The 19,521-nt window shown below is 44.4% G+C and overlaps 1 protein-coding gene across 2 annotated transcripts in view; it reads right to left on the bottom strand.

Annotated features, from left to right (window-relative positions):
- KIAA0930 (KIAA0930 ortholog) overlaps positions 1–17,380 on the bottom strand; it is a 34,125-nt gene extending 16,745 nt beyond the window's left edge. The window contains exons 1-2 of one of the 2 annotated variants that reach the window (XM_078597083.1): positions 15,943–17,380; positions 10,374–10,522 (exon numbers count right to left, since the gene is read on the bottom strand). In XM_078597083.1, coding sequence (XP_078453209.1) covers positions 10,374–10,522; positions 15,943–16,147 — 354 coding nt within the window. In that variant the 5' untranslated portion in view covers positions 16,148–17,380. Of the gene's footprint in view, positions 1–10,373; positions 10,523–15,904 lie in introns of both variants that reach the window. The other variant, XM_078597084.1, reaches the window with a different exon arrangement.
- Positions 17,381–19,521: the final 2,141 nt, after the last annotated feature.

The raw sequence follows: 19,521 nt of genomic DNA, 5'->3' as shown, positions 1-19,521 counted from the left end.
CTCTCCCACAAGCCATGAAAAGCAATTCCAGCCACGGTATACGGAGCACAAAGCCGCACCGCGTGTGTGTGTGCTCCGTGCTCTCACCTGCTCGCCCAGTGTAAACACTCGCGGCAGAACTCCCTGGCCCATGGCCCCCTCCACCACCCCCCCCCCCCCCACGGGGGGCTCTCGGGAGAGCGTGTGCCCCCGCGAGGCCTTACCTCCTCCCACCCCCCCCTCCTCCTCCTCCGCCATAACCAATTACCTCAATGGCAACGACCGACGCCGAAATTACCCCCCGGGGTCATTTGCGGAAGGAAAAATAAAAGTCAAATGGCGAGAGGGGAAAAAAACATTTGTTGCAGCAACGAACATTCATTTTTTGCGTTCATTTTTGCCATTGTTTTTTGTTGTTGCTTTCTTTAAGGCTCGTTACTCAAGATTAATTTAACTATTTGCAAATTTGAGATCATCTGGGCCGCCCGGATTTCAACTAGCATGACAAACCTCAAGCTCCGAGGCTTGGGTCAGTTGGCTGCGAGGGCGACGTGCAATGCTCACGTTGATCCGTGGGCAAATTGCATTCAGAATCAGAATATTGATTTATACTGGAGGAATCCGATGAGGTATAAAGCTCTTTTTCACAGATGTCCAGTAGGGGTGGGTAAGAGCGTTACAACAACAATACAAAACATGCTAATAGTGTGAAGTACAATAAAGATCATTAAATCACCCAAAGGCATACAAATAAAACTAAACCATCCCCATCCTACCAGGCAAAGCCCACTGAAGTATGAACTTGTTTCTCAGAAGCTACCTGGCTACAAATGGCAGGTAGGTAAAAAAAAATGAAATAACAATTAATAAAAATTAAATAATACAAATCACGACGTTATTATTTTATTTTTTATTAATTTTAATTTCATTTTTTTTTACCTACGTGACTTTACTGAAAAAACTAAGAGCATGAATCCTTGCAGTCACGAAAGCTTCAAATCTAGAATTACAAATGACAGCTCAACAAAAGTGGCCCATCATTTGGACATCTACAGCAGCACAATAATCTAAATAATCTGGAGGACCGGAAGAGGGCGATACATTCAGTGCGACGCGAGGGGCCGGCATCGGCCCCCGAGGCGGCTCGCGTACAGTCAAAAGACTAAAAGCAAAACGAGACGTCGTCCGATGCTGCTGGGGGGCAAAGACAGCAGGGTGGGTGAGCATCGAGAGCACCTTTCTATTCAGCAGAGGGAAACAATGAGCCACGTGGCTCTCTGTGCCGGCGGTAATTATTTTCGAGTATTTCATCAATCAACTTCCATTCACTTAAGTAGACGGTGAATTGAGATTCATTAAGCGCCGCGCAAACGAGTCCTGGATAACCATAGTTACGGAGGGTGCAGGGACGGTTAATTATTTCGTGAAAATTGGCCGAGATGAATTTGCAAAAATTGAGGTCTGGTCCTGCGGGCTCACACACGCGGTGATCTACTCATGCGGACGACATTGCGGGTATTTCAACGTCAACTTTTGTTGCACGCTTTGGTAATTCAATGCGAAAATTAACAAGCAGAGGATGAAATTGGACTGTCAGTGATATGCAATCTGGCTTAATAGCAGGCGTGGTGGATGCTAGCCTATTCTAACACCCAAAATAAATCGGTGTTAATGAAAATGATTATTTTTCTATATACGTGGCTTTACCGAAAGACCCCAAGAATAAAAATGTTAATTAAAATATGAAGCAATTTATTCTACTGATTTTTTTTGCAAATTATTAATTACATTTGTTACAAAACCATTCGTAAAAAAGTGGATATTTCTTAAAAACAGTCAACTCGATCGCAGACCAGTTGTTAAGCAAAATAAAAATAAAGCACCGCTATTCAGCGCTGATACTTTTAAATGTCAGGTTACAAATGGTCGCACCATTGATCGTCGCTGTAAATAACTAAATGATCAAAAGTTCCGTACTTGGTAGAGTTTGGAAGGACGTCTTTATTTGCTATTAACGTGCCTTTCTCCATTAAGGTCAAGCGTGAGAGGCCCCTAAGCTGACAAAAAACCACAAGGCGACGAGCGACACCCAACGTGGGAGCCGGGCTGCGAGGACACCCGAGGGTCGATAACAGAGCTCCCGAATCCCCCCTCCACAAAAACACTGCGTGCCTTTTTTGAGCCAAGGGCATCGTGGGGAAAACGTGAAAAAATCAAAACTAAAACTACTCGCCTTCCTTAATTAAAACAACACAAAATTCCGAGCAATCGGCCTTCGCCTCCTTTTATACGTAAACACCGGCCCGTCACTTATAAACTTTCTCATCGATCCACAGCGGCTCGGGTCTGTGTGTTGCTGATAATGGCTGGCAATCACGTGGAGTTTTTTTTCTCTTTGATTTTTTTTATTGTTGTTGCATGGATAAAGGTCAAGCCTGTCCAGACGGTTAATGAAGACAGCTGCCTATTGGCCATGAAGCCATTAAGTTTGCACGTACCGCCGCCACACACTCGGCAAAATTACTCATGAAGCCGACCCAATGTCTTGTAAGCGATACGTCTTAGCTGGATATAATGCGAGCTTCTTTTTAAATCGTTTCTGTACTTATCGTAATTAAAACCATTGATGGATGTCCCACCTATGTCATTTTATAAGTCAATGTTGACCGCAAAAAATTAATGCTTTCGTACGTCGTATACATCTGAAGCGACTTCACAAAAAGCCGCAGTTGTCGAGACACAGCAGGCTCACCTATGCTAATAAACATCGACCAGTGCTCCACCGGCTCGCTCACTCCAACGACCCTGCCAACAACACTTTTGCTACGCATACGACAAGGTTGTCCATTATGGTGGGGACAAGCTGTGCTGCCTTATCAACGTACTGGTACATTTCCACCACGGTTCTCTTTCAAGCTCCCAAAACATGCGCTCGCTCACGAAGGTCTGGCAGGATTATATTCCACTTTATACATCTACAAAGTCAGAGGGTGTGGTGGCCAGGTGACTCAGGGGTCAGATACACTAAGCTGGCACCACTGAGGTCCTGGGTTTGAATCTGCATCACAGCTGCCCGTGGTTAAATTGAGTTCTCACGTGTAGCGAGATGATGGGTCCAAACCCAGTGACCAATAACCGTCATCACCAGCACTGCTGGAAGAAGGCACGTCTCAGTTTTGGTAAAAATTTTGTTCGTGAATGAACGTTTCCGAACCATGTCATAGCAGGTGGTACACACGGAATAAAAACTTTCCTCTTCAGTTGAGCACTTCCACCTATTGTCTGCCTATTTATTTACCATTTTTATTCCAGTCTGCCTTAAATAGCTGTCCTCCAGATACATAATCCAGTGTGTTTTACAGCTGTGTCTCTCTTGTTTGGCGAACTTGTGGTACATTATCTGGTGTTTTGCTCGTATTTATTCTGGACCCGAATGTGCAGCATTCTTTAAACTCTTATTCCATTTCCTGCAGCTCATTTCCATTGGACGTTATCACGACTTTGCCATCAGAAAATCCAAGATGCATAATATTTTCGTAATTTGTATTTACATCTTTATTTTTCCAATCTAATATTCAGAAAACTTTTGCGATGTAGCTTTTATAACATTGATGAAAGTTGGTTTGTTAGATTTCTCTTTTTGAATCTACATAAATTGTTCATGAAGATCACTGTGGTAGGAATAATGGAAAAATTTAGAGGCCAACTAAGCACAGAAGTAAACCAAGTTAAGAAAACATTCTATGCCACCAACCCAAAATATACTATAAAATATGATTCTGAAAAAGACCAATGAATATCAAATGCCATTATGCGTATCCTTTCTATACTATGAAAAGGTGATACGATATACAGTTATCTAATGTCTTACATACCAATGCGAAAGTAAAATAAAACATTTTGAAACAATAGAAATAAAATCGTAAAAATATGGAACATCTACACCGCGACTGCATGAAGTAACAAAATACATTTCACATTATGGGCCCTCAAATGACTGTGCGCAGCTGAATATAATTTATAGAGGCTGGCATTTCCAGAGGGCAATATGTCATCTTCACTGCGGCATGTCTGCTTGCGCTAAAACGGCACTGGCATTTTGAGCACACACACAGGGCACCTGAAATGTAAACAGCAACTTGAGTCGAGGAATCTCTCTGGGGTCAATTCTGCCATCAGTTCATTCGAGCGGGGTAATTATCTGGCAAGTTCCTAATCTCCGTTCAGCACCACGGACAGCCGCAAACGCTCACCTTTCCGCGCTGCGAGCTCCGGTGAGCGCCAGCGCGCCGTGGATAATTGGGAAGTACGGTGTGCGGGTTTTTACAAGCGACCCGGGCCAGTGGGACGACCGAAGCTCTCATTCCGCTATGAATTTTTAAACCGCCCGGGCTCGCAGCCCCCCACGTGCGCACTTTACTCACGCGAGTGGCCGCTCTGACGTAACGCACATCGGCGGGCGCAACTTTGGTGGCACTGAGCGATCTTGCTACCGCTCGGGACAGCGAATTACGGTCAAGGGCCATCCGTCTCTCCCACTCCGCCGATACAGGAATGCGGCCAAAAGCGTGGCGCGTGCCCGACGGCGGGGGACGTTTGCAGCATTCAGAGATTAACAAATCACCCCTGTTGTCCTAAAGCACGCGAGAATTTCTGATGCAGCACCCTTCCCCGGAGACGATTTCAAGGCCTGGCGCCTTGTGTTTAAATGAAAGCGTGGAGTCATATATTTACAACGAAGCACAGTTTATTGTCCTTTAAAACGGTGTTGACGTGTCTCACTGTCGCCATGCCGCACGCCAATTTTAAGAGTCGGCGGAGAATTTTCCGCTAAAGTAAATGACTTGTCCCCTCCCACAGATAGGTGAACCTCAAGTGCTGGTTGGGAATTGAGGGAATTGTAGTTGCAAATGACAAAGTTAATACAAAAAATAAAGGCGGAAATCGCATGCCAAAAATGAAAACAAAGTGATCCATATGTTTCGTTTTAACGTTGCGATAATTACGTGTATTGCACTCGAATAAAAATTACTGACGATTTCAGAAGAAGCACATATGCACCGATAAGAATGCTATCAATATTCATCAATCAATTTGTGGGTCAATACGAACGTATCGTACAAATGTCGCGAATTTCATTCGGGCAGTAAAGCACATACGGCATCTAATGGCACAAGACTCCTCGAGCCTCCTCCCACACCGCAAGAGGCTGATTCACGGTGAACCTGGTCAATAGCATGATAAAGATGGCTTGCCGCACATACGTGAAGGATAATGGCCTCCATTAATCAACGCCTCCGTGCGACGCTTTTATTATTACGATCCAAAAAAGAAAATTGTTAATGGAGAAGCACTTTAGGTAATCCGGTTCAGGCGGCACTCGCGTGCACTCGGCTCAAGACCCATCTGACCCCCATCCCTCCTTTTCCCCTCGTTCATCAGGATCACGATGGGCATAAGCGCTCACGAGGATCGGATCGAGAGAAAACCACGGAAAGCATTCGCCCGTCTTTCAAAAGTGACGGGCAAATGTGGCACGCAGGACACACACACACACACACCCCTCCGCGAATTAACGGGGCATCTCGTACAGCCACGTCAGCTTGACCGGCTCGTTGGTGGGGCACCGCAGCTTCTACATGGGGGCGAGAAGCTAAAGCTGGAAGGTGGTGTACACAGCAGTTTGAACCGTGTTAAAAATACCATCCAGCGGTAATAGAGAATCGAATCTGTATTAATAGATTATAGAGCGGTGACGTCACTACGTCGCAAATTACGATCACTGAATTTGTTCACGTCCATTTCATATTTCTGTTGTATATTTAAATGAGTTAAAAGCGAATGTCTCCAGTAACTGTGTGCATACACACCAAACGATGCAATAGCATTTTATTTCGATTTAAAGCTTTCGTTACTGCAGGGATTCATCTTATTATGTTTTATTTTTATTATTTTATTACTTCCCTTCTACGTGACTTTACCGAAAGAACCAATAAGATGCAATAGCACACGAAGAGCCGCAACTAGGGCACCTTTTTCTTGGTTCTTTCGGTAAAGTCATGTGGAATGGAAATAATAAAATAATAAAAATAAAACATCATAAAATAATTCTCACGACGTTTCGGCCACAACGCAAGCAGCCGTCCTCAGGTGGAGAGCAGGTCTGTCTTATCGACAGACTGCTCTCCACCTGTCGATAAGACAGAGTCTGTCTTATCGACAAACCTGCTCTCCACCTGAGGACGGCTGCTTGCGTTGTGGCCGAAAGGTCGTATTTTATTATGTTTTATTTTTATTATTTTATTATTTCCCTTCTACGTGACTTTACCGAAAGAACCAAGAAGATGAATCCCTGCAGTCACGAAAGCTTTAAATCGAAATATAGGGCACCTTTTACGATTGTTACGGTTCAGTGTGAATTCTTGAAGCTTGCAGAAGTCCGACTGTAACATTTACGATTCTTAGAATTCAGTGTTAATGCCTGAAGCTCAGACAGCAGGGACACTGCCATTTGAAATCACCAAGCACTAGAATAATATTCCTCAAAAACAATGCAATGGCACATACTTTACATTCCCACCTCTGCTAACTGTAAAAGCTGGCATGAAGAGACACGAAGAAACACACAAAACAAAGATCCCCGTGTAACCTTATAGAATGTTACGGCAAGTGATGTTAGCAAGCCCCTATTAAGTCCGGCACGGCACATGACTGGGTGGTCGTGGGCACGATGCCTAGCAAGCTGTCCGTCTCCCAGGTACTGGAGTTTACACATCAAACCAGGTACTCATTTACGACTGAGTCAACTTAAGAGGCCCAGGAACAGTTGAAATGTCACTCGCCACTGTCAGCCGTGGCAAGTGATTTAACTCAGGTGGTGTGGGTTCCTAGTACAGTGCGCTAGCCATGCCGCCACTGCCCTCTATGCACATACACAAAGGGACATGGCAGCTGACTAGCACAAATAATAAATCATAATTCACAGCATTTTGTCAATTCAATTCTGAATGCTGGCCTCCTCACGCTGTGTCAGTTTGGGCAGTTGTTTGATCATACTTCACCATGCCTGGCAGTGTCCAATTGTGAAGGGGGTCCACAGGACGAGTTTAGCTATCGCTCATTACTGATGCAGGCTGTGGCTGGGAATCAAACTCAGGTCGCTGCGTTTATTAAGTTGGGTTGCTAACCACTATGCGACGGCTCCGTCCCAATAACTAAAAAACAAGTACTTTGATTTACACCATTGGAACCTCATTTGCCAGTAAAAAATATTATAGTTGTTTTTTTACCCTTCTATCTGGCAACAAAACTGACACCTTTATTTTTTGCATTATGACTGCAGGTATTGTAGTCTATGCAAACATGACTCCTTGTAAAAAAAAAAGGTGTCAGTTTTGTTGGCAGATAGAAGGGTAAAAAGAACAATTATCATATTTTTTACTGGCAAATGAGGTTCCAATGGTGTAAATGCTTACCCCGAGCTCTCATACTCTGATAGTGCATTGTCTTTGAGTTGTGCGCCTTTTGGCGTCATCTGGTCCAACCCATGTGAGACTAGGCTCTAAGGAAAGCTGTCTCGGGTGTGGACCAATCAACTTCAAGGACAGTGCATACATTATCAGAGTTGTGTTTTTTGTTTGCATTTTGACTTCAGGTATTGTGGTCTATGCAAACATGACTCCTCGTAAAAAAATGTGTGAGTTTTGTTGCCAGATAGAAGGGTAAAAAACGAATTATCAAGTACTTTGATATTGGAAGCATATCAATGTTTTGCTACTGCATTAGTAAACAGGACCAGCCGAGGAAAGGAAATAATGTACGTACAAAAGCTGGCCTAAATTGATTGAAGGATGATCCATCGAGAGGATTGAAGAGTACTTTCCTCGGCTCAATTTTGGCGAGGTGCGGTTGGTCCCCCCTGCACAAGCGTGTCCAAGCATCAAGACAAACCAGGTTAGGTTTCCTAATCAGAGTGGGGTCGGCACACGAGGGAGCTGCTGTAAAGCATCGCCACCTGCGCTCGTGCCCAATTAACTGGCAGCCCTGTAACGTTCACCCATGCATCAAAGAGCGGAACTAGATTTTTATGTGGATAAGTTATCCACGGAGCTTTTTTGACCATTTTTATTCTATCATGTAAGGCCCACTGAGCCGTACAGCTCTTTTTCAGAAGCAAGCTGGCCACAAGTGATCGCCCAACGAAGTGGTTAATCATCGTGTGGAAATGTATAGCAGCCAAATACTCTAAACGCATGATTCTAAATATAGAGGGGAAAAACCGGAGGACACGGAGAAAAATCCACACAAGCACGGGGAGAACATGCAAACTCCAAATATACACGCATCGTCACGGTCGGGATCGAACCCACAACCTCCTGTACATCAGGTGAGGTGTTTAACATCTCGCCACCGTGGTGCACTTAATTAACTGGCAGCTCTGTAACATTCAAGCATTTCACAATGAGCGGAACTAGATTTCAACGTGGCGGAGTTCCTCACGGAGCTTATAGTGTCACAGTGCTAGGCTGGCATTACTGATATCCTCAACTCGAGATCCTTATTATTATTATTACGAAGCTTGTTTATGCAGGAAGGCCTCACTGAGTATCAACAGTCTTCATCAGGAGTGTCCTGCCAAGTGTTTTAGGAGGGGCTAATGTTTCTGTGTGTAATCAAAATCAAGTAAATCGGCAGGTCATTGTCAGCATTGCGATTTTTGGCCAGTATGTTGTTGTTAGCTATGGGAGGAATTCCTGAGACACCGGAGGAAAATCATGCAGAACAGGGAGAGAAAATACAAACTCTTCACAGAAAGGCGCTCGAGTTGGAAAGCGAAGCCATACTCTAAATGCATTCTCGTATAATTCTAGAGTTTATTTTTGGCTGCGTGGAGCAGGGGCAGTTAGTTGCACAATGCATTCCAAAATGTCAAACTTGAATTGAAATTCCTTGTCACGACTAACATCAGTGGAAAGTAATATTGCACCAGGCCTGGTCGGCCCTCCGCTTTCACAAACCCTCACTGACTAATGTAGTGAAGTAAGATAACAAAAAACAACCCCAACACAACAGCTGACATGGCATAGGGATGCCTTCCTCCAGCAGTGGATGGATAAAGGGCTATAAATGTATTATTATACGGTAAAAATCTCTGTTGAGCTTTTTGCTCTATTTTCTTTCTAACCCATGTCTCAGTTAGACCTGTTGTCTCAGTGGGGTTCTCACCTAGTCATAAACATGACTGAGTGATTTAAAACTTTCGTGACTGCAGGGATTCATATTCTTGGTTCTTTCGGTAAAGTCACGTAGAAGGGAAATAATAAAATAATTTAAATATAAAACAATAAAAATTCTCACGACGTTTCAACTGCAACACAAGCAATCATCAAGAATATGACTGAGTGAATTGAAATTGAGATTTCAGCCACCCGTAATTAAACCGGGCTATTCAAAGTGAGCCGATGGCCTTGCCCTGGTAGCTAATGACTGAACATTACATTTGTTTTGTCGCCCAATTCGGCGAGTTGCAACTATGGGATTGGAAAACGTCGACTCGACTGTCGTGCGATGAGCACTCAATGCACCCCCGAGTGTGGATCGGAGACTACCGAAGTGACTGGAGAAGTAGTTCTGCAAGATCTGCAGGGGGACCGTGGTCTGACACGAGACGATTCTACGCTCACCGAGAGGGTCTGAAATGAAAAGCTCTTCATCTCATGGCAACAGGACACCGATAGCGTAGCTAGAAAAACATAATTAGAAGGTAGAAGAAAAACGCGATGAGGAGACGATCCATTTAAGAAGCATACGTTTTGTTAGGGGTTAAACCGCATGTGTGTATGTATGAAAAGCAAGCCATCGCACATACCCACACATTAAACATGTAGGCTTATACCAACGCACTTGCGTTCTAAAGCATGCATGCGTGTGCTCACCACGCTGGTACCCAGCTTAATATTACGTCTTTTTTAATGCATTTAGTTTTTCAACAGCATTTCCTTACCAACCTTGCCCAAAAAAGTGTACAGATCTAGGCATTGCTAAGCTGTGTTGTTATTTCCAGAGCAATTCATTGAAGGCTTTTGAAAATATTCGTTTCGTTTTTAATGTCTGTCCCCAAATTTGACCCCAATTTTGCAACTGCAATCCTGTAGCACAATCCATTCAGAACTCTTGCAGAGCAGTAAATCATCCCCACGTTACACAGAACAATCCGCAGAAGGAGATCTTATGTGATCCCATCAAGTGACCCTTTTATATGCACTGTGGGGGGGGTCAACAGTGTCGACAGATGAACCGACAGACAGACGTAATATTTTGTGGGCATATTAAAAAAAGTTGCCCATCGGCTCCCTTAACGAACATACAGCAGATGGCTGCCTGTGCCCACCGACCTGGATACTGTTGGGAGCAAGGGTTTCGCCACACGATCGCTTCCTTCGCACGTAGAACAGCAGGTCGTCCTGGGCCTGCTCCGCCGTCTCCATGAAGTAGTTGGAGAACATCTGCGTCCAGAAGACGATGCGGTCATCGGCCAGGAACCCTGCAGGGTGGGGCGCCCACGTAAACAAGGGACACGTAAAACGTGGGCAGCACCACAGGGGGGGAAACAGCAAGAACATTATTGAGATGCCGACGTTGTTGTTACAAGATGTTTAAAACTTGAACGGTGGTTGCGGCAGATTGTGTGCGCATTGGTAATCATGGTTTTGGCGTGGTCGGGTGGCTGAGATGTCAGAGTAGGCACTGCTGAGATACTGGGTTTAACCACAAATAAACCGTGTCCGTATGTGTAGTGAGTTGATGGTCACAGCCTGGTCACCAGTGACTGCACGTTAAATCTATCAGAGTAAATGTGGGTTTGCACTTAATAAGTTGGATAAATGCCATGCCTGATAATTAATAAAAACCCATTTCACTTTGACTTGTAATGCAATAAGCAATCTCACAGCAGAGTGTATGGGAACGTGCAGCCCCTGCTGTATGAATGATAAAAAGACCACTTTAAGGAATTGTTTGGTGTCAGAGAACGCGGCCATTTTATGACACACGGGATGTAGGATTTTCAAATGTATTCTTCATCTTAGGGCATGATGTTGATAGTACAATGGGATAAAATTGGGGGCACGGGTGGGGGATAAGACCACAATATATCAATGAAAAATTCAAATATATTGGTGCTGCCTGTAAATAAATCAATCGTGTAAAATACATTAACAATCTATTGTACCGCATGACATCCGACGTATCACTCCACAGTAACAATTCAGTTGCCGGGCAACCGAAAAAATGCATCAGAGAGCTGTACAACACAACCTCCCAAAACCTACGCAGTGGTACAATGATACATATCAACGTTCTTTGTTCCCATTATGCACCAAGATATCATGGTTAAATAAACAAACCAGGAACGTATACCTCGCATTAACATAATCCATTTAAATACTTTTCTGATAATTCTAGTACCGAACAATTAAGTGCGCACTTTTGCGCAACACAACGGCAGCTTTGTCTGTCCGAGCAGGCTTGTTGTCAGTGGGGCAATCGTGCGGCGTAGAATCACAAACGGATTATGGCACTGTTCAAACTGGTGCAATCTGGCTCGATCAGACGTGATGCCACTGCTCATCCGCCTTGATGTGTGCATTCATTTGGGGTTTTTTCCAACACATAAACCTGCTTAGAAATAGCCATCTGTCTTTTTGCTGCTTTATTGGTTGCTTTGGGATTTTGATGCTATTCTAAAGCATTAAAATACAATTTCATGATTTATCTTGCACTTTATCCACAAAAGACAGTTTTTTTAATTCATTCTAAACTGTGCTAATATACAAATATTGTTGCTTTAACCACCGACCATTTTTGCACAGAATATCCAGCGATAATTGGCACCAGTATCTAAGCGAAAGGTCAGGAATAAATGAAACACAAAAATATTCGTGGCTTTTCGTAACATGGCGTCAATTTAATCCTTGTCGAGCAGCGTTGGTCGGACGCATTGTGAATGGGGCAACAGAAAGCACCCAACAACACTCGTCGTCACCTTACGATTAGAGATTTGCATTCAGTAGATGTAGGATGATGTCACTTGGAGTGCAACACGCAAAAACTGCAGTGGCCACTGTCACATCAGCCAGCATCCTTCCGCTGCACTCTTTTTTTCGCTTGAGGCTCGCTCTTAAGGCTATTTGGTTGCCAATGAAAATATGGGGTTGCATTTTTATCCGAGGCGTGTACAAACACTTAAGTGGTTGCAAGTGACCATATTAACAGCAGCTGTGTTTTAAAAAATATCGATTTAGTATCCAGTTACTACATCAGCCACACCCAATGTATGGGAGGGAGGCTTCTCCTTTCTCTGCTTCTGCCCCCCAGGGGCTAAATTCCCTCCAGCGATCCATGCTGCGGACACCCTGCCACTGTTCAAGTTGCTCAAGGCCTTTCTCTACTCAATTCAAGACTGTGTCCCATATATATAGTAATGTAAATGACACCTTACTTAAAAAGTTATTTATAGAGCGCAGTTAAAATTGTAAAATGTCAAGGTGCAGCCCTACAATGTATTGCTTATGCAACTGTTGCCAGAACGCCCTCACCTAGCTTCACAGAGCCCCCTAGAAGGTATGTGGCCTACTCTTCCACACTGACCAGGTGTCTTGCAAGATGTGCGAGGACACACTATTTCCACCACCGCACAGGACATGCTGATTGACTGTGGTTGTACCCATTTATACTGCTGGATGGAGAGAGGCAGGGGGATGAAATTAAAATAACGTACCCATTGTTTGGGTGGACAGAGGCAGATTTAAGAACCTGTACCATCATAACTTAAAGCTTTGGGTCTTTCGGTAAAGTCACGTAGATAGGTTCAAAGAAAATAACAAAAAAAGTACGACGTTTCGATCGCAACACAAGCGGTCGTCATCAGGAAAAGGGGCTTGTGTTGGGATCGAAACGTCGTACTTTTTTGTTATTTTCTTTTAACCTATCTACGTGACTTTACCGAAAGACCCAAAGAATACTTTATCATCATTTTAACTGCCAAGTCTGGTAAGTTAACAATTACACTAAAAAATAAATTCGTAAATAGGGAGCAGTGTGCACGGAATCTCCAAAATCAGACGCAAACGTCTCCACATTAGGTACAGCGTCATTAAATTATGTTTTGTGTTTTATCCTGCATGAAGGAAACACAGTAATTATCGTGACTCAGCTTTAATTTGCGAGAAACAAAACACTGAGAAAGACCACCAGCATGAGTTTCCATTTCAAAGCAAAACACAGTGGGGGTTTATTTGTTTGTTAACAAGATTACTATTTGCAGGGACAAGAGATTAAGGACACAACACAAGATATCACCAATTGCCTGAGTTGCCTTGTGTCGCATCTGTACATGGAGCGGCTAATGGTGCAGATGGGTGAGAACAACCAAAAGTCGTGTTGGGAGAACAAAGAAAAATGTAGCGTTGCCTCTTCTGGAAGCTCTGGCTGGGTAGAAGTCTATATGCGTAAAGGCTGATGAAAAGTTCAGTGGAAGAATAATCAAATATGGACTCCAGATGTAGGTATAACTGAGCAGCAGTTACCCACTGAAATAATGGGAAGCAGTGATATGCGGATGGCCAGAACATCTGACTGCAACAATCATTACCCTAATTGGTCTTGCCTCATCTGCTATACATCCACTACTGGTAATTACCAGAGGTGGGACAAAGTCATTGTTATGCAAGTCCAAGTCGAGTCGCAAGTCATCAAATTCATGACTCGAGTCTGACTCGAGTCCAAGTCACATGACTCGAGTCCACATCTCATAGGTGGGACAAAGTCATTGTTATGCAAGTCCAAGTCGAGTCGCAAGTCATCAAATTCATGACTCGTCTGACTCGAGTCCAAGTCACATGACTCGAGTCCACACCTCTGGTAATTACTACAATCACCCCAATCATTACTACCGTTTACACCACCACCAACATTACCAGAAGTGACGCAGTGGTGACAGAGGTTAGCGCACTGCGCTATGAACCCTGTAACCGGAGTATGATCTCGGCCACGGATAACACCATTGGAGAGCGATTCCTGAACTGGTCGTGGACTGGCAGTGGTCAGTGTGAAGTGCAGATAAGTATATTAAAAACCCCCCACGATCGACGCGGTATGGAGAGGGATTCATCCAGCATTGGACTGACAATGGTGCTGTACTGTATATCACCACCACCATCAACACCACCTCGATCATCTACAATACACCATGACTTCTGTCTCTATGAATTCCAAAACACCTCAATCACCACCACGCCCCATCCAGCACCAAAGAAAGTCGAAGTGGTTTTGTGGCACCTCTTATACAAATCCCGAAACAGTAGTGGTAATTCTGCATCCCCATGGCAGGGACGAGTTTATTCATAGGACAAATGCTGTTGACTTCCCACATATTCATACTCATTTATAACTTATTTTTTGTCTTTTCCCCGATTTTATTTCATTGGCATCAGGTCATGGGGTTGCAAGTATATATTCGAAACTACCAGAGAGCCCTGCGTTACCACATGTGTCGGACAATCGTTCGTGGAAGGCGACATTACAGAACGACTGTACTTCAGAGATCTCTTTTAGTGACCTCTTATTAACACACTAGGGGGCGCACTTTTCCACAAACCCTGCAATGGATAAGTGTTCATCGAATGGTAGTACAGTCAGAACACACGATATTTCTACATTCTCAAAGAGCAGCAATGTGTTTTTCGTGTGGTTGTGGCCAGGCTGAGAACCGCCAAAATTAAAACAAAAGTTTAATCACGGATGGCTAAAACCAAAATTGTATCTTTGGGTTCAGCATTACCAGCCCAGTGCTTCTGACCTTGTGAAAGACCCAACACAGAAGATCTCTGGGTTTGATCTTCCACGAAGCTCATGGTCCACCATAAATCTCATCCGCATAAACCATGACAGATGCGGATACCTGATGAACAAATGGAAAATGGAAAACTCTCCAGTAGTGTGCCAATGTGGTCATCCAGAACAGACTGTACAACGTGTAACGACGCAATGCTCCCATCCACAAATACGAAGGACACATTACAGGTTTTCTGGCTTGAACACCTGAATGTGAAACTGGAGTTGTTGTTCTCCATCTACACCAGCAAAGGCGACATGGCCACCAGGCCATGTCGCCTTTGTTGATTGTTAACTCCTTCATCAACCACACCAATTATCTCCACTACCGACACTACATTTTTTAAAATAGTTTGGAACTAAACAATGATGTGGCACACGCCTCTTAGCTAGACCTCTATGCCAGTGGTGGTAACTTTACATTTTCACGGCAGGGGGTAGTCAATGAGTTGAATAAGGTTACAATTACAGTGTACTTATGAACCTGTGATATCCAATGGCTATATCTCCACCACAATTTTCAGCACCACCTCAACAACATTGCCACCAACACCATCACGACCATCACCTGCACAATGACCACCACAACAACGACATCACATCACTTCCACAATGATCACCACAACAATGAATGTCATCATAACAATGCACATACACCCACCGTAGCTACAATGATTGCAACGTGCCCACACAATGACCATCACAATACAATAATGACCGCCGCCACAATGAAAATCCGGCACAATGACCACCAACTACTGTACCACCACGTTTGCAATGACCGTCACCACAATGACCTACCACCACCACCACAGTGAGCAACAACGGTCATCATACCCACCAAAACTACAACCACAACAATGACCACACAACCACAGTGCAACCAAAACATCTGCAATAACCCATCACCACAACAACCACCACCAACAACGACTACAATGCCCACCGTTCCAACCAACCAACCACAACAACCACAACCACCACCACCATCATCATCACACCGATCTGTCCCTAACCCTACAAGAAAACCCACCCTCTGGGTCTGTGCAATCCCCGCACCCAAACACCCACCACCACTCGGCTCCGGGCCATCTTCACCCTGCCCGCAGCCCAGCCTCTGCCTCTCCCGGGCGATGGCGAGCAGCATGGAGGCCAGCGACGACGACGAAGAGGTGGAGGACGATGTGGAGGACGAGGTGGAAGACGCAGAGGATGAGGAGAGATCCGGCTCAGGCGCAGGGAGCGAAGCCGTTGGCCGGGGAATTCGTGCCGCCATGGCTCGCCCTGGATCCGGGCGCTGTCATTTCAGCTGCGCCGCGACGCCTTCCTCCTCCGTGACTCGTGCCTCGTGGGTCACCCCCTTCGTGTCTGCTGCCGTCCGAGCTCAGCTCCTACGGGAGGAAGAGGCGGAGGAAGGTGGCGGCCCCGGTTCGGGAGCCGGGCGAGAGCGGCTCATGGCAAGGAATGGAAGCTCGCCGGAGAGGCACAAAGAAGATGCTGAGCGTGGATGGCGATGCGAATGGATGTCCGTGCTCTCTCTTCCTCCCCCCCTCTCTCCCTCACTCAGCTTATTGCCGCTGCTGCTGCTGTTGTTGTTGTTGCTGCTGCTGATGCTGTCATTCCACTCGTGACGGTGGTGACGATGGTGGTGATGATGTCGACGGCGATGACCGCGGGTTGAGGTTGACTTGTGACGTCACCCGCCGACATGTTGGTGGTCAGTTTTTAGAATGTTTATTCTTTTTGTTTAGACGGCGGCTATGCGCTGTAGTTTTGTTTTGTTTTCTTTTTGCGCAAGTTTTGTGTCGGTGCTTTGTGAGGTAACCGGCCGTGACATGTTCTGTGGGGGTTGTCTATAAGTTTTTGCGTCGTTTTATATTCGGAAATTGGTCGTTGTAATCGTTTTTTATTGATTGCATCCGCCATGTTGGTGGTCATTGTTAGTTCGCCACCGGCTGGCTTGTTTGTGCGGTTACGTTTGAGTGAATAAGATCGGTTCTGTGATGAGGGGGGGCTTAATTGTACCCAGTGGCGTAGCTAGGATATTTTGCGCCCGGGGACGAACTATAAAATTGGCGCCCCCCCCCCCCCCCCCGTTTAATCACATACCAAAATGTAATTACATGACATGTAGGCTGTGTGTGGCGGGATATATAAACTTTTAGGTTGAGGTGTAGATTTGTGCAGTAGTTTCAGGCTGCCGCGCCTGCCGCAATAAGTTATAATGTGACGTTGTAAGCCTAATTTTGGCGCCCCTTTACCTTGGCGCCCGGGGACATATGTACCCCCCCTGCCCCCCCTTAGCTACGCCTCTGATTGTACCTCTGGAAAGAAAGTCGACACCTGAAATGTTGGTGGGGACGTCCATAAATGACGTCACGCGAATTTTGACGATTTTTGACCCCCCCCCCCTCTCGTCACACGACGTCACAAAAAGTCAGACCCCCCCCCCCCTCAAATATGACGTTACAAAGCTCTGCCCCCCCCCCAAATAAAACATGCTTCAAATCGCTTTAAACTATTGTCATTGTAGTGCGTATTTAATGTGGTGCTGCACTCTGATGTTGTAGGAGAAAACATTTATTAAAAAGTCTATTTAAGTAGAACGTGTTGTCTATATTTATTTAAAGTTACGCATTTTGATGTGACGTCACATTTCTCGACCTCCCCCCCCCCTTGTCACACATCGTCACAAATGTCTGACCCCCCCCCCCCCAAGTGCGTGACGTCATTTATGGACAGCCCCTTGTCGATCACCAAACGCCATGCTGGTGGTCAGTTTTTGGTAAAACACCAATGTGTGGTCACTGGTCAATATATTTTGTTCTAATACAGTTATAAGTGTGTGTGTGTGCACAGGGAATGTACTACAGATGCTATGTAAAGATTGTCACTGTGGTGGTTTATATGTGTTTATGGTCAAGTGTCAAATATGTGAATAGTGTTACATACGTCTTCTTGGTTCTTTCGGTAAAGTCACGTAGAAGGGAAATAATAAAAATAAAACATAATAATATAATAAAATAATATTTTATTACATTATATTTCCCTTCTACGTGACTTTACCGAAAGAACCAAGAAGATGAATCCCTGCAGTCACGAAAGCTTTAAATCGAAATGTTACATACGTGTTGTGGTCGTCATTGTTAAATAGGCCACATTCGGCATCTTGGTGGTCTGTGTGAGCTCTCCTGTGGCTGTGATCACCCGTTCACAAGGTTTCGGCGTTACTATGATCACTGTAATCATCATAATCAACCATTATCCTATTCACTGCTGGATGAAGGTCTCCCCACGCCATCACCAATCTTTTGAGGTCTTGCGATGTCACAGTCCATCTCCTCCTCGTCGGCTGATCTCGTTCCTCACGTTTTGCTGTGGTCATCATCCTCTCGGGCATATTCTCTAATTTGCGTATATTTTACCAGTTTTATGTATATCGGCCACCATCCCCGTCTAGCAGTGTGACCTGGTGAAGTCCACTTTCTTTCCTTATCGTTCAATAAGATGTCTCTAATGTTTCTCGCTTGTCCCGTTATCCATGTGTTCATCTTAAACCTATCGTGGTTTAAGAGCCTTAATGTTGGCCAGGTAAGTATTTGAAGAAGAGCATTCTTGAATCCTTAAGCTCTGTGTTTGATTCCTGGAAACACTAATAAACCCACTCTTACATTATTACTGTCAGCGCTCAATGACAGAAAATATTGCCACTTTTAAAATGTATGGAGATCTCTCATTTTCTTCTCACCTCACTAAATCCTTTTGTCCCAATTTATTCCTCTCAGTTATGTCTCCGGTTCGAGTGGGTTTCATATATCATGGGTGCATAAGTTGTACGTAGCAATGGTTACATTAAAATTTCATGGTGCTTGTACCCTGTGATTCACCCATTTTGTCATTTACCCTCCCAGCTGATGCCGTGGTTAATCGTTCAAATGGATACCAGCTCCAAATTTGGCTTGTATTATCTCTAGAGTTCACTTATTAAGAACAAAAATGCGCAAGCCACCTAAACATCACATATGTCCAACATATTTCGAAGATGGCCACCATTTGTTCACTGACTATATACCGTACTGCACTATAATTGAAGTATAGTGCTTTATTGTTGTCCATGAAAGAAGTTACTGGGTCCAATCTGCACTGGATGCAGAGACCGTACAATATCCATTGTCGTACAGTTTCTTAATAAACATTGCAGTACTGTTTCTTAATAAAGAATTGAATGTAACAAAAGTACTTCTAACTTTTGAAATGAGAATCAAGATGTATTTATCAATACATTTAAATGTAAAACTAATTTACCGTGTTTAGTGTTTGATTTGCACGTGTGTGTTTTACATGTGTATTCCTGTGAGAGTGGTGGCATAGTGGTTAGCACGCTGCACTACGAACCACGGGACAATTCACGTCATTAAGCACAATTGATTTCCATTTGCAAACACCTGATTGCTTACTATTCTTTAACTTAAATAAGTAACATTTTACAAAACTTTTTTTTAAACACGCTTTAATAAAATGTACCGTACTAGTAATGGAAGAACTCCACGACTCTAGGAAGTGGCCCCGAAGCTTGCCATAACGTAAGGGGCCGTGGTGATTTACAGCCAACGTCAGTTCACCGTGGACAATTAGACCCAAGCCGAAACA

The sequence above is a fragment of the Lampetra planeri genome, chromosome 8, assembly GCF_965212315.1.
Source record: "Lampetra planeri chromosome 8, kcLamPlan1.2.h2, whole genome shotgun sequence".
NCBI classification, from domain to species: domain Eukaryota; kingdom Metazoa; phylum Chordata; class Hyperoartia; order Petromyzontiformes; family Petromyzontidae; genus Lampetra; species Lampetra planeri.
This window is presented reverse-complemented; position numbering and strand designations above follow the sequence as displayed.